General features: G+C 43.0%; 1 protein-coding gene across 2 annotated transcripts in view; it reads right to left on the bottom strand.

The window, feature by feature from the left end:
* DYNC2H1 (dynein cytoplasmic 2 heavy chain 1) overlaps positions 1 to 18,733 on the bottom strand; it is a 480,449-nt gene that overhangs the window by 161,573 nt on the left and 300,143 nt on the right. For both annotated transcript variants that reach the window (XM_088456705.1, XM_088456706.1), the window contains 7 exons: positions 15,267 to 15,427; positions 13,435 to 13,560; positions 10,178 to 10,288; positions 6,276 to 6,431; positions 3,189 to 3,264; positions 2,319 to 2,518; positions 702 to 806 (listed from right to left, as the gene is read on the bottom strand). In XM_088456705.1, the coding sequence (XP_088312831.1) occupies positions 702 to 806; positions 2,319 to 2,518; positions 3,189 to 3,264; positions 6,276 to 6,431; positions 10,178 to 10,288; positions 13,435 to 13,560; positions 15,267 to 15,427 (935 nt within the window). The remainder of the gene's footprint in view (positions 1 to 701; positions 807 to 2,318; positions 2,519 to 3,188; positions 3,265 to 6,275; positions 6,432 to 10,177; positions 10,289 to 13,434; positions 13,561 to 15,266; positions 15,428 to 18,733) is intronic.

The raw sequence follows: 18,733 nt of genomic DNA, 5'->3' as shown, positions 1-18,733 counted from the left end.
TTGTACAGTAAACTGTTTGGAATAATTACAGGTATGTTAATTAAAAACAAACGAAAAACTTTCTGTACTATAGAGTGCCACCCAAGGCAGTAGCCTCTCGTCCAGGGGTATTCTACGTGTGGCACAGTAGCTGCTGTGGAACTACACACCCCAGCATGCTCTGCCACAGTTTTAGCATGCCCTAACAACAAAACGGTGAGGAGGCATGCTGGGACGCGTAGTTCTAAAGTAGCTGGAATTCCGCACTTTGTCTACCCCTGCTATATTTATTTATTACCAGTTATTTATAAAGCGCACACATATTCCGCAGAGAATATTTGGCCATTCACATCAGTCCCTGCCCCACAATCTATATTCAACACCACATGTAAACACACACAGACTGGGAGAATACTGTGCAAACACAAGGAGAACATACAAACTCCACACAGTTAAGGCTTTGGTGGGAATCGAACCCAAGAACTTAGTTCTGTGACGCAGTAACGCTAACCGTTACACCAAACGTGCTGCTCTAGTCCCAAAAAACAAAACAAAACTGTGTACATGTTAATTTCAGACTTTAAAGTAACAGTATGCAAAAGCTCTGAGCATAATAGCCCCATGCGCCATACAGAATTCCCCATATGCTGTATGGCTGCCATTCCTTTGTCTATTGTACCATACATGGTTATGTTCCCTGCATCAAGTTACACCGTATGTACCTGAGAACTGATCATGCGCTGGGAGGATCGGGCAATATTCGCAGGTAAACCAAAGAAAGCAGGCTTATCATCCTCGGGCAGGCCTTCAATAACATTGCGATAGTCCTATAGGAAGACACAATACCAGTCTTACTGTTTATCTGTATTTCATTCCAATCATACAAAACTTTTGAGATATACCGTTAGCAGTGAAACACATTCCAGGGTTGCTAAGGAACTGTCTTGTAGACTAGACGGAATATAGAGATATAATCCTCTAGTCCCATACACATGGTTAGACTAAACGTATACCTGAATTTTCTAATATCATTCTACATTTGGGTATTAAATGTTGTGCACATTGATTTTAGTTTAATTGCATTGCTATTATGAATCAAAGTGCTAGAGCATAACATACAACTCACCCACAGACAGGGCACTGTATACAGGGCCACAGTGATTGTATACAGGACACTGTATACAGGGCCACCGTGATTGTATACAGGACACTGTATACAGGGCCACCGTGATTGTATACAGGACACTGTATACAGGGCCACAGTGATTGTATACAGGACACTGTATACAGGGCCACCGTGATTGAATACAGGACACTGTATACAAGGCCACAGTGATTGTATACAGGACACTGTATACAGGGCCACCGTGATTGTATACAGGACACTGTATACAGGGCCACAGTGATTGTATACAGGACACTGTATACAGGGCCACCGTGATTGTATACAGGACACTGTATACAGGGCCACAGTGATTGTATACAGGACACTGTATACAGGGCCACCGTGATTGTATACAGGACACTGTATACAGGGCCACCAGTCAGGCAAACAATATAGATCTTAGAAATGATAGTATCCCAATGTTAGAGATGGGCAGGTGGGCACAGAGGCAAGCACTCACACCCCCACAAGACCCACAGCTTTCTGTATTAGATACTGAACAGGATAAAAATGTCATCATATAATTTATTAGGAAAGATTAGAAAACCTGTGTTCCTTTACCATAGCCAAATTGTATTAAGGACTAAGGGCCTGATTCAGACCCACTCGCGAGCGGCTGTCCGCTCGCAAGTGGGTCGATGTTATGGACTGAGCATGCGCACGACGAGCGAAGGAAAGTCCTTCGCTCGTTGTGTCCGATCAAAGGGGGCGTGCTGTCAATGTTGATTGACAGCACGCCCCCTTTGGTGGGCTTGCCGGGGGCATGCCTCCCTGACGGGGGCGTTCCCACGGGAACGCCTCCCATCAGAAGCCGGCCCACTGACATCACTAGTGATGTCAGTGGGAGTGATTTTGGCTCTGATAGAGCCAAAATCACTCCGGAGCTTGCGGTTGAAAACCTCAGCCGCAGGCTCCGGCTCGCAAATTCGATGGTCGCGATGGTCTCGACCATCGCGACCATCACAATGCACGCTCGTATAGCCTGTGGGTGGTGACCCACAGCTATACGAGCGTCCAGGAGGACGCTCCATGAAAATGGAGCCGGGCCCTCATTCAGAGCGTGCGCTCTGCTCAGAGCGTACGGCTCTGAATGAGGGCCTAAGTTCTGTTACATTAAGGCACATTAAGGCACTATACAACAAGCGCTGCTTCTATACAGTGTGTCACATCTTACCATGATGCTGCTTGAATTTGGCAAAGCGATGGACAAAGGGAAAGTCATCTTGTTTCCCCTTACTCCTCCTGCATGAGAATTAAAAAACTGTTCCAGATAGGAGCGAATAACTCGTAAATCAAAGTAGTTATCTATTCGCCCTCCGTAAATTGCATTCTCCAAGAGACCATGCACGAAATCCCACTGAAAGTTTCTGCCACCTGCAAAAGAGAATATCAGATTATATTTAATGTACATGGAATAACTATTTATGTATGAGTATGTTTGTGTGTGTATATATATATATATATATATATATCTATATTATATATACATATATATATATACACACACACATATATATATATATATACACACACACATATATATATATATACACACACACATATATATATATATATATATATATATATATATATATATTTCAGATAAGTTCTATCAGGCCAATGTTTCGGGAGATTATTTCAACCCGTATGTGTGTCCTGATGACGTGTTGAAATAAACCCGAAACGTTGACCTGATGGAACTTGTCTGATATATATATATATATATATATACAGTGTACTATATATGGCACCATGGGACAATACGGTGCCCCACATCATATAGGCTGTGTAAATGCTGTCCTGTGTATGCATCTCTGAGTTTCAGTCACTGACAACATACACAATGTGTATGTCTATTTATAAATTACACAGTATACAAAAGATACACAAATTTATGAACAATACCTAGTGACGGACCGCAGATTCCGAATGTAATGTGCATTATTCCAACACATCTTCAAAGGAAGGATTTTTACAGCAATAAAGGTAGGCTTATTAAATCATTTCACAATGCAAGCCCAAAGGGTCAGTTCTAAAGACGTACCTTCAAAAAGTCGATCAATAATATCATATGCAGCGCGCAGGTCCGACAGAGAAAACTCATAAAATTTTGTCCATCCCTAAATATATACATAAAAAATCAGGTTAACTACAGTATATTGAGTATTTCTAAAAGCATGTAAATGGAAGTATCCCTATAAAACCATAGATTAATATTAAACATGAGAAAATTAGGCATGGATGGCTGTCCAGATGATTAATATAATATAGGAAAGTAGACCATAGCTGTTTTTTTTTGGAATAGCACATAGGGCCTGATACAGAGATGTACGCAATGCCGATTCTTACACAGACTGAGCGATTGTTTGCTATTGCACATGCGTGTAAGCCGCACTGTGCATGCCCAGCAACTGGTCTGCGATTACACTCACACAGACAGGCAGTGACAGGTAGTCAGCGTTTGGGAGGGGAAATGGGGGGCGGTTAGAAAGGGCAGGTGCTTCGGACCATTTAAACGCTGTTTTCTGGGCGCCCATAAATTAGCCACTGCGTTCCCGCTCGCAGCAGGAGAGGCCTCTGCATGTCTAGAGACCGGCTAGGTCTACGGCATCTTAGACTTACTCAGAAGGCTGATGGCCGCCTGGTCTGCCTTCGATGTTTCCGGTTTTGTGAATGAGCGGCGGATATGAGATGCTTTCAGTGGGCGTCGCTAAGCACTGGGAGGCGAGTGATTCATTAGCATATCTTTGCAGCTGCGTTCCGTGCGAAATCTCAGCTGCGATTGCATTAGCGTACAACTATGAAGCAGGCCCTTAATACAGCTAAAGTATATGGTAAAAGGATGATAACTGTGTACAGTCCATTTTATTTTATTTACAAAACTACAAGAGACTATCTATATTGCGAGATTTGATTATCATATTTAAATTGGATTTGGGAGAGAACAGGATTGTGGGATAAAGATAAAAAATAAAACAATGGCCTTTTATAATCTCATTATAATTCTCTTTTACTATACACATAAGAAAAAAAATACAAAGTAAAAATGTGTCATTGCGAGAATTATAGCGCACGTGCAGAAAATGGCAAAGACCCTGGAATATTGCCAGAGACTGTGCTATCTTCAATGCATGAGCCTAGTACCACTCCTGTCATTTGTTTTTGGATCCGCACCATCTGAGCCTATTTGTTGTTCTGCATTGAATAACTTTTCTACTTGTAATAAAATAAATTGAATAGAAATAAGTATATGAAATACGAGGTAAAAATGAACTGCATGCCTCCGCTTCCCAGGAACATCTACATACTATAATAGACTACACAATCTTTCTCAGCAAATTCTCCAGGGTCTCCCACCTGGGTCCTGGGTCTCAAATGCAACGTGACGGATAAATGAATTCGGCTCACTTGGTTCTAAGTAAATCATTGCAATATGGCCTCCGAATAAATTAACATAATCGCAAATCAGGGCTAAATAGTAAGAGAGGAGGCAAATAATCTCTAACTAAATTTAGTTTTAAGTATAATAAAATACATGGGGAATTTAGATTTATTGGATGTATTAGAGCAAAATAATAATAATAACAACAACATGAAAAGCACTATAAATAGAATATAACAAATTAAAAACCTTTGGAGATGATCTCGTAATGTGACCATTAATCATATTGGTGATCGGTACAAATGTGTCCTCCTCTCTCCAAACTCTAACATGAACCCTTCTAATGCAAGAGTCAGAACTGACCATGTAGTCACCTGTACACCATGTAATCACCTGTCCAACACAAAGCGCATCCACTGGGTGGTTTATATACTGCTGTGGCTTTGTACCTTGCTATCAATCTTGATCCATGACGACAGCAGGCGACACGTAGGTCAAACCTCGCCCACTCTCCTGGAACGTCCAGAAGACTCACAAATTGTTGGGGAGTCCCAAGGAATCCCGGAAGAGTGGGGAACCTTCCCGCATGCAGCCCACTTCCTAGTGAAATGAGTGGAACGGGGTCAGTAAAGAAACGTTTCTCTGCATCATAGTCCCTCCCTGCTGCACAATGCCACTACTTACAGCATTGTTTTGTGGGTGTCAGGGGGCCAAGTGACACGATTCACCCCGACACTAAAATAAAGGTAGACATCAAACCTTTCTTGTTAACATTAGCGTCATTCTGGTCAGTGCATAGCTGGGGTCTCTATGGGGAACGTGCCTGCAAAACTTAGTATACCTTCCTGTCCCACCCCCTCTGGGTGCTACTGGCACATAACTGTATTTGAAGGCGCAAAACGTTCTAACAATAAAGAAGGGAGTGCTCAAAAAAGTCTTAAAACCTTGTCCCCATGCCTTATCAAACATAAGAAAGAATAAACCTGTAAAGTGTGTACTCATCTCTTACCCATAGTGGGAGCAGCCATTTTGTGAGTTCAAAGGCCGCATTCTGTTACATGTTCTATCAATTCACTAGAACCCTCCCTAGTTAATAGCAAACTGGCAGACCGATATTTGTTGAGCCAATAAAATATCAGCATCTACTGTATTTGGATAATGGGAGTGTTAGTTTCTCATTAGCGAACACAGGGCCTGATTCAGCAAGGATCGCTAATGTGATGGCGGGTGCAATCGCGTACACAAGTCTGCTGCGAGAGTATGCTAATGTTTGCAATTGCAAAGCACTCGCAAAGGACAACATGCATACGCCCACTTCCCCTCTCGCACATCCGTAATACCTTCCAATCCAGCCAAAACATCAGTAACAGAGTACCATCGGAGCCACTCGCACAACTACAGCAGGTCAGACCTCACTTATAAATCGCTGACTTTCCTATACGCAATGAGCACTCAAGCTGCGTATGGCATTGCTAATTTATGCACGCCCCTGTAACGGCGTTTGAACGCACTGGCACACCTGCGTTTGGCTGATCACTCCCTGTAACCACCCACAAACGGCACTTCCTGCCAAGCACTTTACAATGAATCTGCATGACCTTTGCAAATCGCTTTCCCGTTCGTATTGAGCCGCTTGAGCACGTGCACTGCGATACATACGCATGCACAGAACGCAAACATCGACTGCGTACGCAAAGCATCTGCGATCCTTGCTGAATCAGGCCCTCTGATTGGATAGAAGCAGCTTACCTGAGGAATATAGTTCCTTCTCTCTTGGCAAACCGCGTGGAACCATGCCAGGTTAAACAGAGCCTGGGCTCGGGATGAGAGACCATTTTTGCCGATTTGCTCTGCTGTCCAAGATTCATAGGTTCTCAACAAGTTCTTTTTCAATCCAGGGGGTGCCTTTAAAAAAAAGTAATTCATATTATAAACAAAAGATAGTGAATCATTTTGCAATGAGTTTTCTGGGTACTAAATTTAATAAGCTACTGGTAATACAGTCTGTTATAATGGTGATATAGAGAAACCTTGTGCAAGTACTTGGGATAAACAGAGAATTCTAGTAGTGCATGTCATAGTACCGACCGCAGGGATTCCGGCGGTCAGAATGTCAGAGCATGTCATGATACCGACCGTGGGGATTCCAGCAGTCAGAATACCGGCACCAGAATACGGACACCTGTCAGAGTCCCGGCGCCGGCATCCTGAGGTAAGAAGCTGGGTTAGTGTTAGGGGTTAGGTTTCAGGGGATGGGAGGTTAGTTTTAGACACTAGGGGGAGGTTAGGTTCAGGAACCGGGGAGGGAGGGTTAGGTTAATCGGGTCCGCCGGCTTCCCGACTGCATACCTAAGTAAACAAAGAGAACTGAATTGTTGGCGATAAAGCGGATTACACAAGGTAGCAGCCAGTGGAAGCATCCTGTGCACTGGGTGCCAAATGCTCGGTGGTCAACTCAATGAGCTGTGATGCACCATACATCGCATTCCGGAATGGCACATCGCGGGACCTCTACATCGCCAAGTTTGCCTTACACCCATAGAGGTGTGCAGGAAAAGACTCTGATGATGGCCGATTTCTCAGGGGATTGGCAAAATACTACACGTTGACAATCCCAGACTCGCCGACTCCGATCATTTTTTACTCAGAATCGGTGAATTAAGATGGTCCAACATGTTGGATTTTCACTATCTGCCGGACCCAGTCATCTGCAGAACGGGGAACTGCCTCAATTCATCGCACATGTCTGGACCCTATTACTTATAGTGAGGAGAGAAATTTATTTGGCCAAATGTTTTCTTTTTTTACCTGCCGTTCTGCCTCAACAAAGCTGCCTTGTAGTGATTACAATTACAGGCTTTGCAGCAGAATTATATGGAGTGTGTGAAAGTGAAAAGCTATAATTTTTCATAAATAGAATGCTTAAGCAAAAAATGAAATGCAAAGCCCTTCATTTCCCGGAAATTAGCATGATGATATTTTATGCCCTGAATACGTTCTGGTTATGTAACAGACACATTTATAAACACTTATCCGCTGAGAGAAATGGAAGCAGCTGCTTAGCGCAGAAATGTGCTTCTCAGCCCGATTTTCTAGTGCCTGTGTCTCTCCATAAAGCTCCATGCACCCGACCGCTCCAAGCCGGACCTCTATTCAGGCCCTAGGAGCACTTGTTGGGAGATTGGAGAGAGGATTCCTATGTGTAGGGTTACAGTGAGGACTGTCATGGAAGTGGAATCTAAATACAGCATTCATTAAATAAATGAACGGAAGGAAATGAAAACATTTTACAATTCAGGGCTGATGGATGTAAGAAAAAACCAAACAAACAACATAATTGGGATCATCAGTGTTGGACTGGAACAACAAGAGTCTGGCTTAGGAACAGGAATATTATCATTTTAATAATTTATTTATGTTACATGTAATGTTTTAATGACATTTTATGTTAACTTTATATTTTTAAAGTATATACATGTTGTACTTACTGTGGGCCATACATGTAGTGAACACCTACCCTCATATAGGTGTGTGTGTGTGTGTTTGTGTGTGTGTGTGTATGGGAGAGAGCGCTCTATAGGCCTTAGCAAGGATCGCAACTACTAAAGCGTACGTAGACGGCCGATTGTTTCTCACTGCCCATGCATCGCAGTGCGCGAAGGCACCACTGCGATTGGGTCTGTGATTGCAGTTACCATGTAGGCCCATTGCAGTGTGATTGACAGGTAGTGCCATTTGGTGGTGGTGACGGAGGGGTGGACAGAGAAATTTTGGCGTGTCTGTACGTTTAAATGCCGCTGCAGGGGCGTGCATAAATTAGCCACTGCGATGGCATACGCAGCCTGAGCTTTCACTGCGTGCAGTAAATTTAGTGGTAAATGTGCGAGTGGCTCCGATGTACTTCAAGGTTACCGATGTTTTGGCTGGATTGCAAGGTATTAAGATGCGTACACACTAGACGATTCGCTCTATGAGCAATATCATCTAGAGTGTCCCCGGCAGGGATCTGCTCAGTGTCGTTAATGACATTGAGCACACACCCTGAATGATATCGTTCAGTGCCGGGCTCCCTCCCTCATTCCCAAACATGCTACAACCCGACAATGTGGTCACACCGCCCGATATATATTTTTCACCTGCACCATTCACCTTCCTAGCGTCGGCAGCCAGTCGCTCTATTGCGCTCCATGGTGGATGGAGTGACCCTGATACACACTAGACCAGGCCTGGCCAACCTGTGGCTCTCCAGCTGTTAAAAAACTACATATCCCAAAATGCCCTGCCACAGTTTGTTGCATTCCATAATAACAAAATTATGGTAGGGCATGCTGGGACTTGTAGTTTCACAACAGCTGGAGAGCCACAGGTTGGCCAGGCCTGCACTAGACAATCCGGACGATATGTCGGCCCAATTTGGCATATTGTCTGAGAAATGGTCTAGTGCAGTGGTTCCCAAACTGTGCGCCGTGGCACCTTGGGGTGCCTTGGAACACTTGCAGGGGTGCCTCAGGTTGGTGGTCCAGCAGCAAAGCAAATTCTTTATGGTCAAAGTAATGCAAATATGTGGACAAACTAAGGCACAAACCTGTCCACCACCACATAACTGAACCAAATACCCCAACCACTACAGCAACCCTAATACCCTAACTCCACGTACGAGACACATTAGTTCTCCTTATACACATTATGCCACACAGTAGTAGTGCCTCTTAAACATTATGCCCACACATTAGTATAATAGGTAATATCTCCATCTCACGCACTGCTAAGAGACACGTTGCATACAGTATATGCTATATCTTATATGCTTATTTTCAACCATAAAGTAGAGTAGTGAATAACAAATCATCTTATTTACTGTATATGGCAGTGGTTCCCAAACTGTGCGCTGTGGCACCCTGGGGTGCCTTGGGACACTTGCAGGGAGCCTCGGGTTAGTGGTCCAGCAGCAAATCAAATTATTTATGGTCAATGTAATATAAATATGTGGACAAACGGAGGCACAAACCTGTCCACCATCACATAACTGAACTGAAGGATGACAGGTCAGCACAATTTACTTCTCTTTACTACATTTTTTTCTGAATTTCTCAATAACAAACTTTTAGATTAGGGGTGCCGTGAAAACAAGGTTAATACTCTAGGGCGCCGTGGTTCAAAAAAGTTTGGGAACCACTGGTCTAGTGTGTACCAAGCATTAATAACGTGAAAGTGGAAAGTTGCAGAGTCAGCAGTGGATAAGTGTAAGCTGATGGGGAAGTGAGGTTGGCCTGAAAATAACAGTATACAGGACTTTGAAAAATTTATTTTTTTTCATTTTTTAAAACTGTTTTAACCAGGCACAATTTCACCTTGCCCCACATTTGTGTAAATGTAAGCACTCAGTGGGTGTTTATTTTTCAGAAAAGTGACAACTTTTACGTACGTCGTGGATACCCTTCCCTCCACCTTTTACCCCCTAACAAAATGCAACAGACGTTATGATCGCAAAATGGCCCTCTAAGATCGAGATTGTCCCGCCGAAAGCAGGACGGATGCCTGCCTCCTCCGCGTAGCTGCTGTCTCTAATTCAATAACGAGCAATCACTTATCTCAAACTAATTCTGTCCTGAAAAGAAAAAAGACCATGCTAAATAAGATGATAGATTTACCTCATACGTTATCTTCAAACTGGACTGCAGTAAAATCGGGGTGAATTTCGGGTGTACTTCAGCCGTAAGCCACAGACGGAAACTAGGTTTTGGCTGAAGAGTGTTTAGTTCCTGTCGAATTACAAAGCAAATGTCAGTCTAGGCCTAAGTGACACCGATCGCCAAACACGTTGTCTAATTTTCCTAAAGTGTTTGCAGAAAAACAATGCGAAATGTATAAACTGGTACAATACATATAAAATATATTTACACATTTGTACTGTGGTGGCATTTTACCAGAGAAACCAAAGTGGATTTGTAGAAAAGAATTGGTGGCAGACAATTGAAGTATGGTGCTCAATACGAAGCTACAGTATGCATCCAATTACACAAAGACCAGATGGTGAAAAAACAAACAAAAAACCCCTAAAATTATAAAAAGTCTTATTGTTTCACAGTCGGATACATTCACCCCAGGAGCAAATCATATTCCCTGCTGGCAGCTTTCAACCCTTGCCGGCAAAAATGCATTTTGCCAAATAAGCAATAAACTCAAATATTTGCTCCATATAATTTATTCAAACTGCAGAGGCACAAGCTGGGCGTTTAAAGCTTTATGTTTATTATTTGCAGCAGAAATTAAATATCTATAACAGTCATTGGGATAGAAACGCTATTGCTATTAAGCTGATAGTTGGATTCCAGTTACAGTAGTTTATATGGAGGGAAAAAAAATGTGCCCAATAATTTATTGGATTATGGGTCTTTTCTGGACCTAAGTATGGCTGAACTCACACCGACATTTTAGAAGAAGTGTATTTCTGATATTTACAAACGGTCAGTAAAATTTAGGAGTGTAACATTATTATTTTTATTATCTTTTTTCTATAAGGTGTCAAAAATTTCCACAAGGCTGTAGAGGCCAAAAATACAAAACAGATTAACAGTATAAACAAATACAGATGTGTCCTTACACAATTTTTCTGCAGTCGCGCAAAAAAGCCCCTCTGGGCATGTTTTTTTGCCGAAAATGCGTCTAAAGGTGCATACACACGGGATGATTCGCTCCATGAACAACATCGTCCCGTGTGTCCCCGGTAGGGGTGTGCTCAAGTGTCGTTAACTATACTGAGTAGAAACACTGAACGATATCAGGAACAATTTCGTTCAGTGCTGGCCACCCTCCCTCATCCCTGAACATGTTCAACCTGACAATATTATCAGGTTGGACGGGAGGTTCGGGCGATGAACGATAACTACTAACTACAAACGGGAGCGTGCATTGGTCGTTATTGTTCATCGTTTTGGGGCTGAAACTGAACGATTTTTTGGACGACTGAACGAGATCATCCTAAAAATCGCTGCGTGTGTACGAAGCTTTAGTCGCGATGTGACTAGGACGCACCGGTAGACTGTGTCAATTAATTTGATATGCGGCCGAGTCTCTGAATCTGTATACTAAGTGCTACAATGTAGCGGGCACAGCTTTTTTTTCATTCCAAGTTCCGTTGTGCTTTATAAAGAGACTCAGGTGCACACAGATATACAATGTCGTAAATCAAATTAATCAGCACAGTATACTCGTGCGTCCTTGTCGCATTATATTGCGACTTAGACACATTTTCAGCGAAAAAAGATGCCCGACGCTACTAGAGTAGAACGGAACCTGGCGGCTCACTCAGGCCACATGACTCATAATAAATAGAAATAATACAAACATTGACATCTTATTATATGTGCCTATTGGCCTCTTGTGTGCAGACATAGGTCTCAGAGTCATTTGTTCCTTTATTTTTCTATGCTGAAATTTTGTTGACGTTACGCTACATGGGGCACACGCCCTTTTTAACTGTACTCTTGATTGCCGATGTTTGCTTGTTCGTTGTTCCCTCCCCCTTTTTATACTTTTCTTATCCTGAAAAATCCTTTAACAAAAAGATTTCTCAAAATATAAATAAATAAATAATAATAATAATAAAACAAACAGAACCACATAGTTACAAATGTGGGAATAATACAGACACTTAACAAATGTGGGCACAATAATAGTGACCCAAACTAGCTGGCTAAGATAGTGGACATGGGGGGATGGAAGAAACATTAGGAGGGAGGGCCCTGCTCGCATGAGCTAAAGGTGGGTACACACTGCAATGATATATCTGCAGATCGAGTGATCTGCGGATATATCTGTAGATAATGGTCGTTCATAAACACTCAACGACCATCATCTTCCAGGCAGCCGTGCCCCCTTCCCGTGGCTGTCACTGCATGTGTACGGGCTGATCGCCCGTACACACTTGCCGATGGACAGATATAGCTATCCATCGGCTGTGTAGCACAGCCGACGCGATAGGTCCGTGAGCGACGTCATTCACAGACATATCGCTGGTACACACTGGCCGACGGGCACCAGATATATTGGCCGATCAATTGATTGGCCAATATATCTGTCAGTGTGTACCCAGCATTACATTCTAAAAGAGACAGGGAGGGAGTGGGGGCAGTGGGCAGACACAAGGGTTAGCGAAGTTGGAGGGAAGGCCTCCTAGATCAGGCCTGGCCAACCTGTGGCTCTCCAGCTGTTGTGAAACTACAAGTCCCAGCATGCCCTGCAAAAGTTTTGCTATTAGGGAATGCTAAAACTGTGGCAGGGCTTGCTGGGATGTGTAGTTTCACAACAGCTGGAGAGCCACACGTTGGCCAGGCCTGTCCTAGAGCATTTTCATGAGTATTTTAATCTGCCAGGGAAAATGTTGTCTTGATACATTAATAGCTTTCTAAAGCTTGTGAATGACTGGTAAGAGCAGTTTACTGTATATTCTAAGTTTATATTCTATTTCAATGTACATAGATCGAAGCTTTTTTTGTATTTTCATAATCATAAAGCTACAGTAATATCGGATTGTTACGGACATACATAAAACTGCTTCTAAAATCAGGAGTGACAGCAGCCTATTGCAGGAAACCACTGCATAGTATGTAACTGGAATGATGGTAATTAGCAATGAAGTCAGTGTTTGTACTAAGACCATGTTTCTGTTAATACTGGTAGAGGAACTATTTATTGAAAAGATAAATTCTATCATGTCTATTGCTTGGTTTACACAAAAGTATCCTTTTATCACGAGACAGTACATGCGGCTTAGCTAAATATAACATTACTCCCAGATGTTTTTAAGATTCTATTTGTGGTTTCATGAATGGATGAGAAAAATAACCTAAGAATGATAAGAAAATAAAAAATAGATTAATTTGAAGAGTATTTTTGCCTGACTCGCCTTTTCCAGGACCGACAGCCAAGAGATGACGAGATGCAGATTCTTCAGACACAGCCACTCTCCGTCCCGGGCGCACTCTCTCAGTGTTTGTATGGCTAGATCAGCTTGGCCCTGTCCCATTGCCACCTACAAACACACACACGTTAATGCCGGAGGACTGTCTGCTTTTCATACCCAATGACGTCAGCGACTTCATCCTATACTGCTCTATATGTTCATTGCAACAAAGGCAATCATTGCAATAAGCAGAAAGCAACAGGCTGAAACATCTACTTAAATACATAGTTTTCAAGCTCTTTCTACAGCTACATAAAGAAAATTGTGGATATAACAATTTAGAGTGCACTTGATGCCTTATCACAGTGGAGGCAGCCATTACACATGAAAATTCAGTCAGTCGATCGGTACAATATGACCAAATGAGGCAACGTTTTGTGGTTCAGGTGACAAAATGGCTGCCTTAGCTGGGAGGGGGTGACATGTGGGGGTGTAAATGTTGAGGTGAACAAAGAAGAAAAAAAAAACATTTGGTGCATCTTGGACTAACACGTAAGTTACTGACATTTACTTTCTCTCCTTCGGGAGTGTCTAGAGGGAAGTTGCAGATGATCGCTTTTGGGGGTGGGGGTCGATCGCTTCTTGCCATAAGAAACTACCCCCTCGTGAGATAATGGCGCAATGCTGGTTTATAAAGAGAGGACGGGGCCAAAATTATGCGAATCAAGGAGAACATCGATCCAGTTGTATGAACACACGATGGTTTGCATACAACAGCAATGGCGAGAGGTCTGCGCTCGCTCCCCGTTCTGCATCGTCGCACGCAGTGCCCCCATAAGTCGCAGCCTGAATGACATGGTTCCGCCATTTGGGGTTGTGGAGAGAGTGGCGCTGGGCAGGGTTCCTGAAAATGGTTTTCTGGGAGTGTTGAGGCTAAGGTCTCTGTCTTCCGATGCAGATTTACTGGACTCCGCTACATATGCGAGTCAGCCATTTTAAATAACCTTACGTTTACTCAAGATGGCCGAGGTTCATATTAAGACGCAGCTGCTGTGTGTACTGTGGGCCTGATTCAGAGCCGCTCGTAAGCGGCCGCTCGTTCGCTCCGAGCGATGTTCGCACAACTGCGCATGCGTATGGGTCGTATTGCGCATGCGCCAACCAGTCATTGCGGTCGGGAATCGAGCGCTCGCAAAATAGCGAGTGCCTGCTAATTTGAGTGACAGGATGAGGCGTTTGTGGATGGTAACAGGGGAAGGTGCTTGAAAACGGGGAGTGGAGATCCGAACACAGGCGTGCCAAACGGCGTCATCGACCATGTCACTTGGTTGTTTCTTAGCCTGAACTGTTCGCATGACTGCAGTAGGAAAATCCAACCACAAGCACTGCGAGCAGTTCAGACGCCTTTCGATGTACTCAATTAATCAAATGAATAGCGGAGATGACGTAGGATGCGAGCGGCCAGGGGGCGTCTTTACAAAATAGCGAGCGCATGTTTCGTTCGCTCGCTCAGACATAGAGGCGTCAACAGACCGCAAAGAGCGAGCGCTCAATTTAAATAGCCGGCCCCTTTTTCTGAACGAGCGAGCGCAAATAGCGTCCGGCTCTGAATCAGGCCCTGTGTCCATCTCTGAATCAGGCCCTATTGCACCTTGGTAAAACCATACAAATTCTGTTTGTTTGTCTTGGGGAAAACCTTGTGAACACATCAGACTTGCATTTCATTTCTGCATTGGAGAAAGCAATGCCAATGTAAATGCTCCCACTGCAATCACAACTTTCAGTTCAGATTTTGCACAGACCATTTAGCCAGATAGGTGGCGCTGTACACTCACTTCACGGTAGCATTCTCTCCCCACTTCAGCACTGGCCAGCTCTTGCAGTTCCTGGGACGGATCAGCTCCTGGAGATATAATGATCAGAATGGGTTCTATGGCCAGGGTGTCTTTACTGAGACGCTTCAAATTAAGAGGTGCAGGAGATAATTCTTTTATACCTAGAAAAAAAAAAAAAAGGAACATAAGACAACAGCTTTAGAAGGAACTCGGACAAATTTGTTCATATTGGCATGTTTACTTCTGTAGAATATATACATTTATATAGTATACACTTATTAAATGACCTTGGGAGGACAAAGGCGTACTTATCTATCCGCTAGGACGTTGGTAGATAGTAGATACACTGTGATTTAGGTTTATACCCTGACATTTAAGCCCACTGACCTGTCGAAGCTGGAATTTTGCGAATGGCCGCCTAAGCGCCATTTTAGATAAACTCACATTTAGTACATGTGGCAATATTTCTATTAGCATCATGAGATTGCATCTGTGACTATCGCCATAAGTTATTCATCAAAAGCCCATTTCATGACTTTACGTAGTTTGGGTGCTCTGGATAAAGTGTATATTATTATAATTCCCCTAAAGGATATATATTTCAGAAATGGCTGTACAGTATGTCAAAATTGGATTGCATTAGCTAAACAGAGCAAATGGCCACGTGACAACTAGCCTGTGTAGACAAGCTTCATAGACATAACGTCTGCTCTCACTCCATGTGGCCTTGCTCGAATACAGCAAGAGGGTCGTTTGTAGCACCTTACATTAGCAGGCTTCCTACAATAAAATACCTTCAAAGCCAAGAGTGTTATCTGAGGTTTGGGTCTTGTAGCTGTGCTAATTTGCATTCACACAGGTCCTGGGAGAACAAAGACCAGTATTTCGGAGCATGAAAAGGGTGGGGGCTGCTGGGGCATGAGCCAGTCATGGAACTATAAGGCTCAGCATTCCACACTGCTAGGTGTTCACTTAGTTTAAGTGAGATTTAAGTGCACCATTTCTCATACACACATTAATAAGCACAATTGCGCTGTTAACTAATCGCATATTAGCGAATGCATAAGATCCTGTATGAAAACGCTGTTTATTAGCTTCATGCGCATGCATCTGCCCCAAGTTAACTAGCGTCTTTACAACACACCCCGCATACTTACACATTACATATTCACATAAAAGGTTTAATAAGCTTTAAAGTATAAGATTTAAGTTTGTTCAATTAGCATAAATGCTGTGAAATAAAGATTATTTGGTAACTAAGGTTTTATACATGATAAGTAAGCCGTGTTTGGTATTGTACTGATGCGTACTCTTTCAACAGTATTCCGGTACCATAGGTGTGGAGATCGCATCATGCATTCTCAACTTATGGACCGCAGAGACTTCAAGCAACAAAAATGAACAACTGTTAGGATGTTGCATGAGGCAGGAAACCAGAGACCCCCAGTTGTTAGAGGCTGGGTTGTGTCTATTTGAATCAACCTGTTAAATGCCTTGTAACATATGCCCTCTCCTTTAGGACCAATGGTATTAGCAACAAACTTCTCTATTGTGTTGTTTATATCTGGGGGGTATAAATATGTGTGCTGACCCTGGGTTCCTAGTCTTTGTGCTGAATGCTGATTGACGAGGGGTTTCTTGCTGATGCCTAACATCTGGACCAGAGAGCGCTGAATATGTATAATTGTACTTGGGTCTGTATAATCTCTTTGCGCTAAGATTATATGAGGATCATAGCGTGCAACTGCTGTACTTTTACTTGAATAATACTTTGTGCTTTGGAACCACAGATTCTAGGTCTGGAGTCTTTATTTACTGTATGACTGCGTACGCAAATTAGCGTCATCCTTAGAGGTTTATAGGTAGAATATTAGAAGGTATAGGCAGGGGTATATAGAGGTTCAAAGGCAGTATCCTTAGACCTTGCTTCTCCTGCACCATAACCTATAGGTTCTGTATCATAATTGCTCTTTAGGCTGGTACACACTAGACCAGTGGTTCTCAAACTCGGTCCTCAGGACCCCATACAGCTCATGTTTTGCAGGTCACCCAGCAGGTACACAGGTGTTCTCATTACTCACTGACACATTTCAAAAGTTCCACAGGTGAAGCTAATTATTTCAATTGTGATTCTGTCAGGAGACCTGGAAAACATGCATGGTTTGGGGTCCTGAGGACAGAGTTTGAGAACCTGTGCCCTAGACGATGTCTCGTGTGTACCGACCACATTAGCGACCGCACCCTGCAGGATGCCGGCATCGGCAAGTGCATACACACTTGCCGATGCCGGCAGCAATGAAGCGGCAGCAGGGGCCATGCTGCCGACATCATTAACGATGTCGCCCGTCGGACCTGCATGCAGGTCCGTCTGGTGATGCCATTGACGACGCGCATAGTCAGCGACATAGGGGGTACACACTAGACAATGTGCCCGATATGTCGTCCGATCCGGCCGGATCGGACGACATATCGAGCACATCGTCCAATATGTACCCGCTACGTCGCGGAATAACTCACAATGGAAATCAGTGTTTATGCAGAGAACTGCTGTAAACAAAAACCGAATGAATGTTTGGACCACAATTGTATAATTAGAAAATTGATTTGCAATATTTCTAGGTCGTGCTAAGCATCTCGCGCCACGTGGCACAAAAGCACGGGGTGATTGAGGACACATCTGTAGTGAAGTCATCCATTCCAATCCCGCTGAAGTTAAACAAACATTTCTTTGTACAAATGTCTGGAGCGTGATGTCGCCTACAGTTCATTTCAAATGGTCAAGATGTTGGCTATGCAGGTTGAAGTTGAAAAACATCGGGATACTCTCCCTTTTATGGATTGTTATGTAGGAAGATGTTCTGTCACCAATCAGAGCTTAGGAAAGAATGCAAAGTATCAATTCTGTTATTTATTTACTGTACTACAAAAATGTTACATTCGTTACGCAAAATTCTCCATCAACCCAGTTACTCGTCACTGTGAAAAGTATCCATCCAAATGGCAGTCTACCAAAGGAATCGCGGATAAGTGGAAAATTGCCTAGGTCATAATGAAGCCAAGACATTGATTTAATAAATTCTAATAGGATTATTTATTGCAGAGCAAAGTTGAAATTAGCTTTGCATAAAACAGAACCATATTACATAAATGTTTGAAAAACAGATTATTAAATAGATACGGCCAGAAAGAAATAAATGATTGGCTCCTTTGTAATTGATTCCATAAACCTAGATGTTAGATACTATTTCAAGTTCTGAACTTGGAAAGCTGAATGTGCGCCAGTGGTATGGTATTACTGCAATGTGTTCTGCTGCCAAGAGAAGGGGGGAAACTGCGCTATTTCCTGACCCTAGATCCCAGAAGTAACCTAACATTGGAAATATGTTATTGTTGGATTTGTCTTCTTATTGTCATAGTATAGAAAACCAAACAAAAAAAGAATCTATATGGGCTGGTATTGCATTCCC

Source organism: Taudactylus pleione, unplaced genomic scaffold (genome assembly GCF_031769625.1).
Source record: "Taudactylus pleione unplaced genomic scaffold, aTauple2 ptg000711l, whole genome shotgun sequence".
Classification (NCBI taxonomy): domain Eukaryota; kingdom Metazoa; phylum Chordata; class Amphibia; order Anura; family Myobatrachidae; genus Taudactylus; species Taudactylus pleione.
Note: the sequence above shows the minus strand (reverse complement) of the source record. Positions and strands in the feature narration are given on the sequence as shown.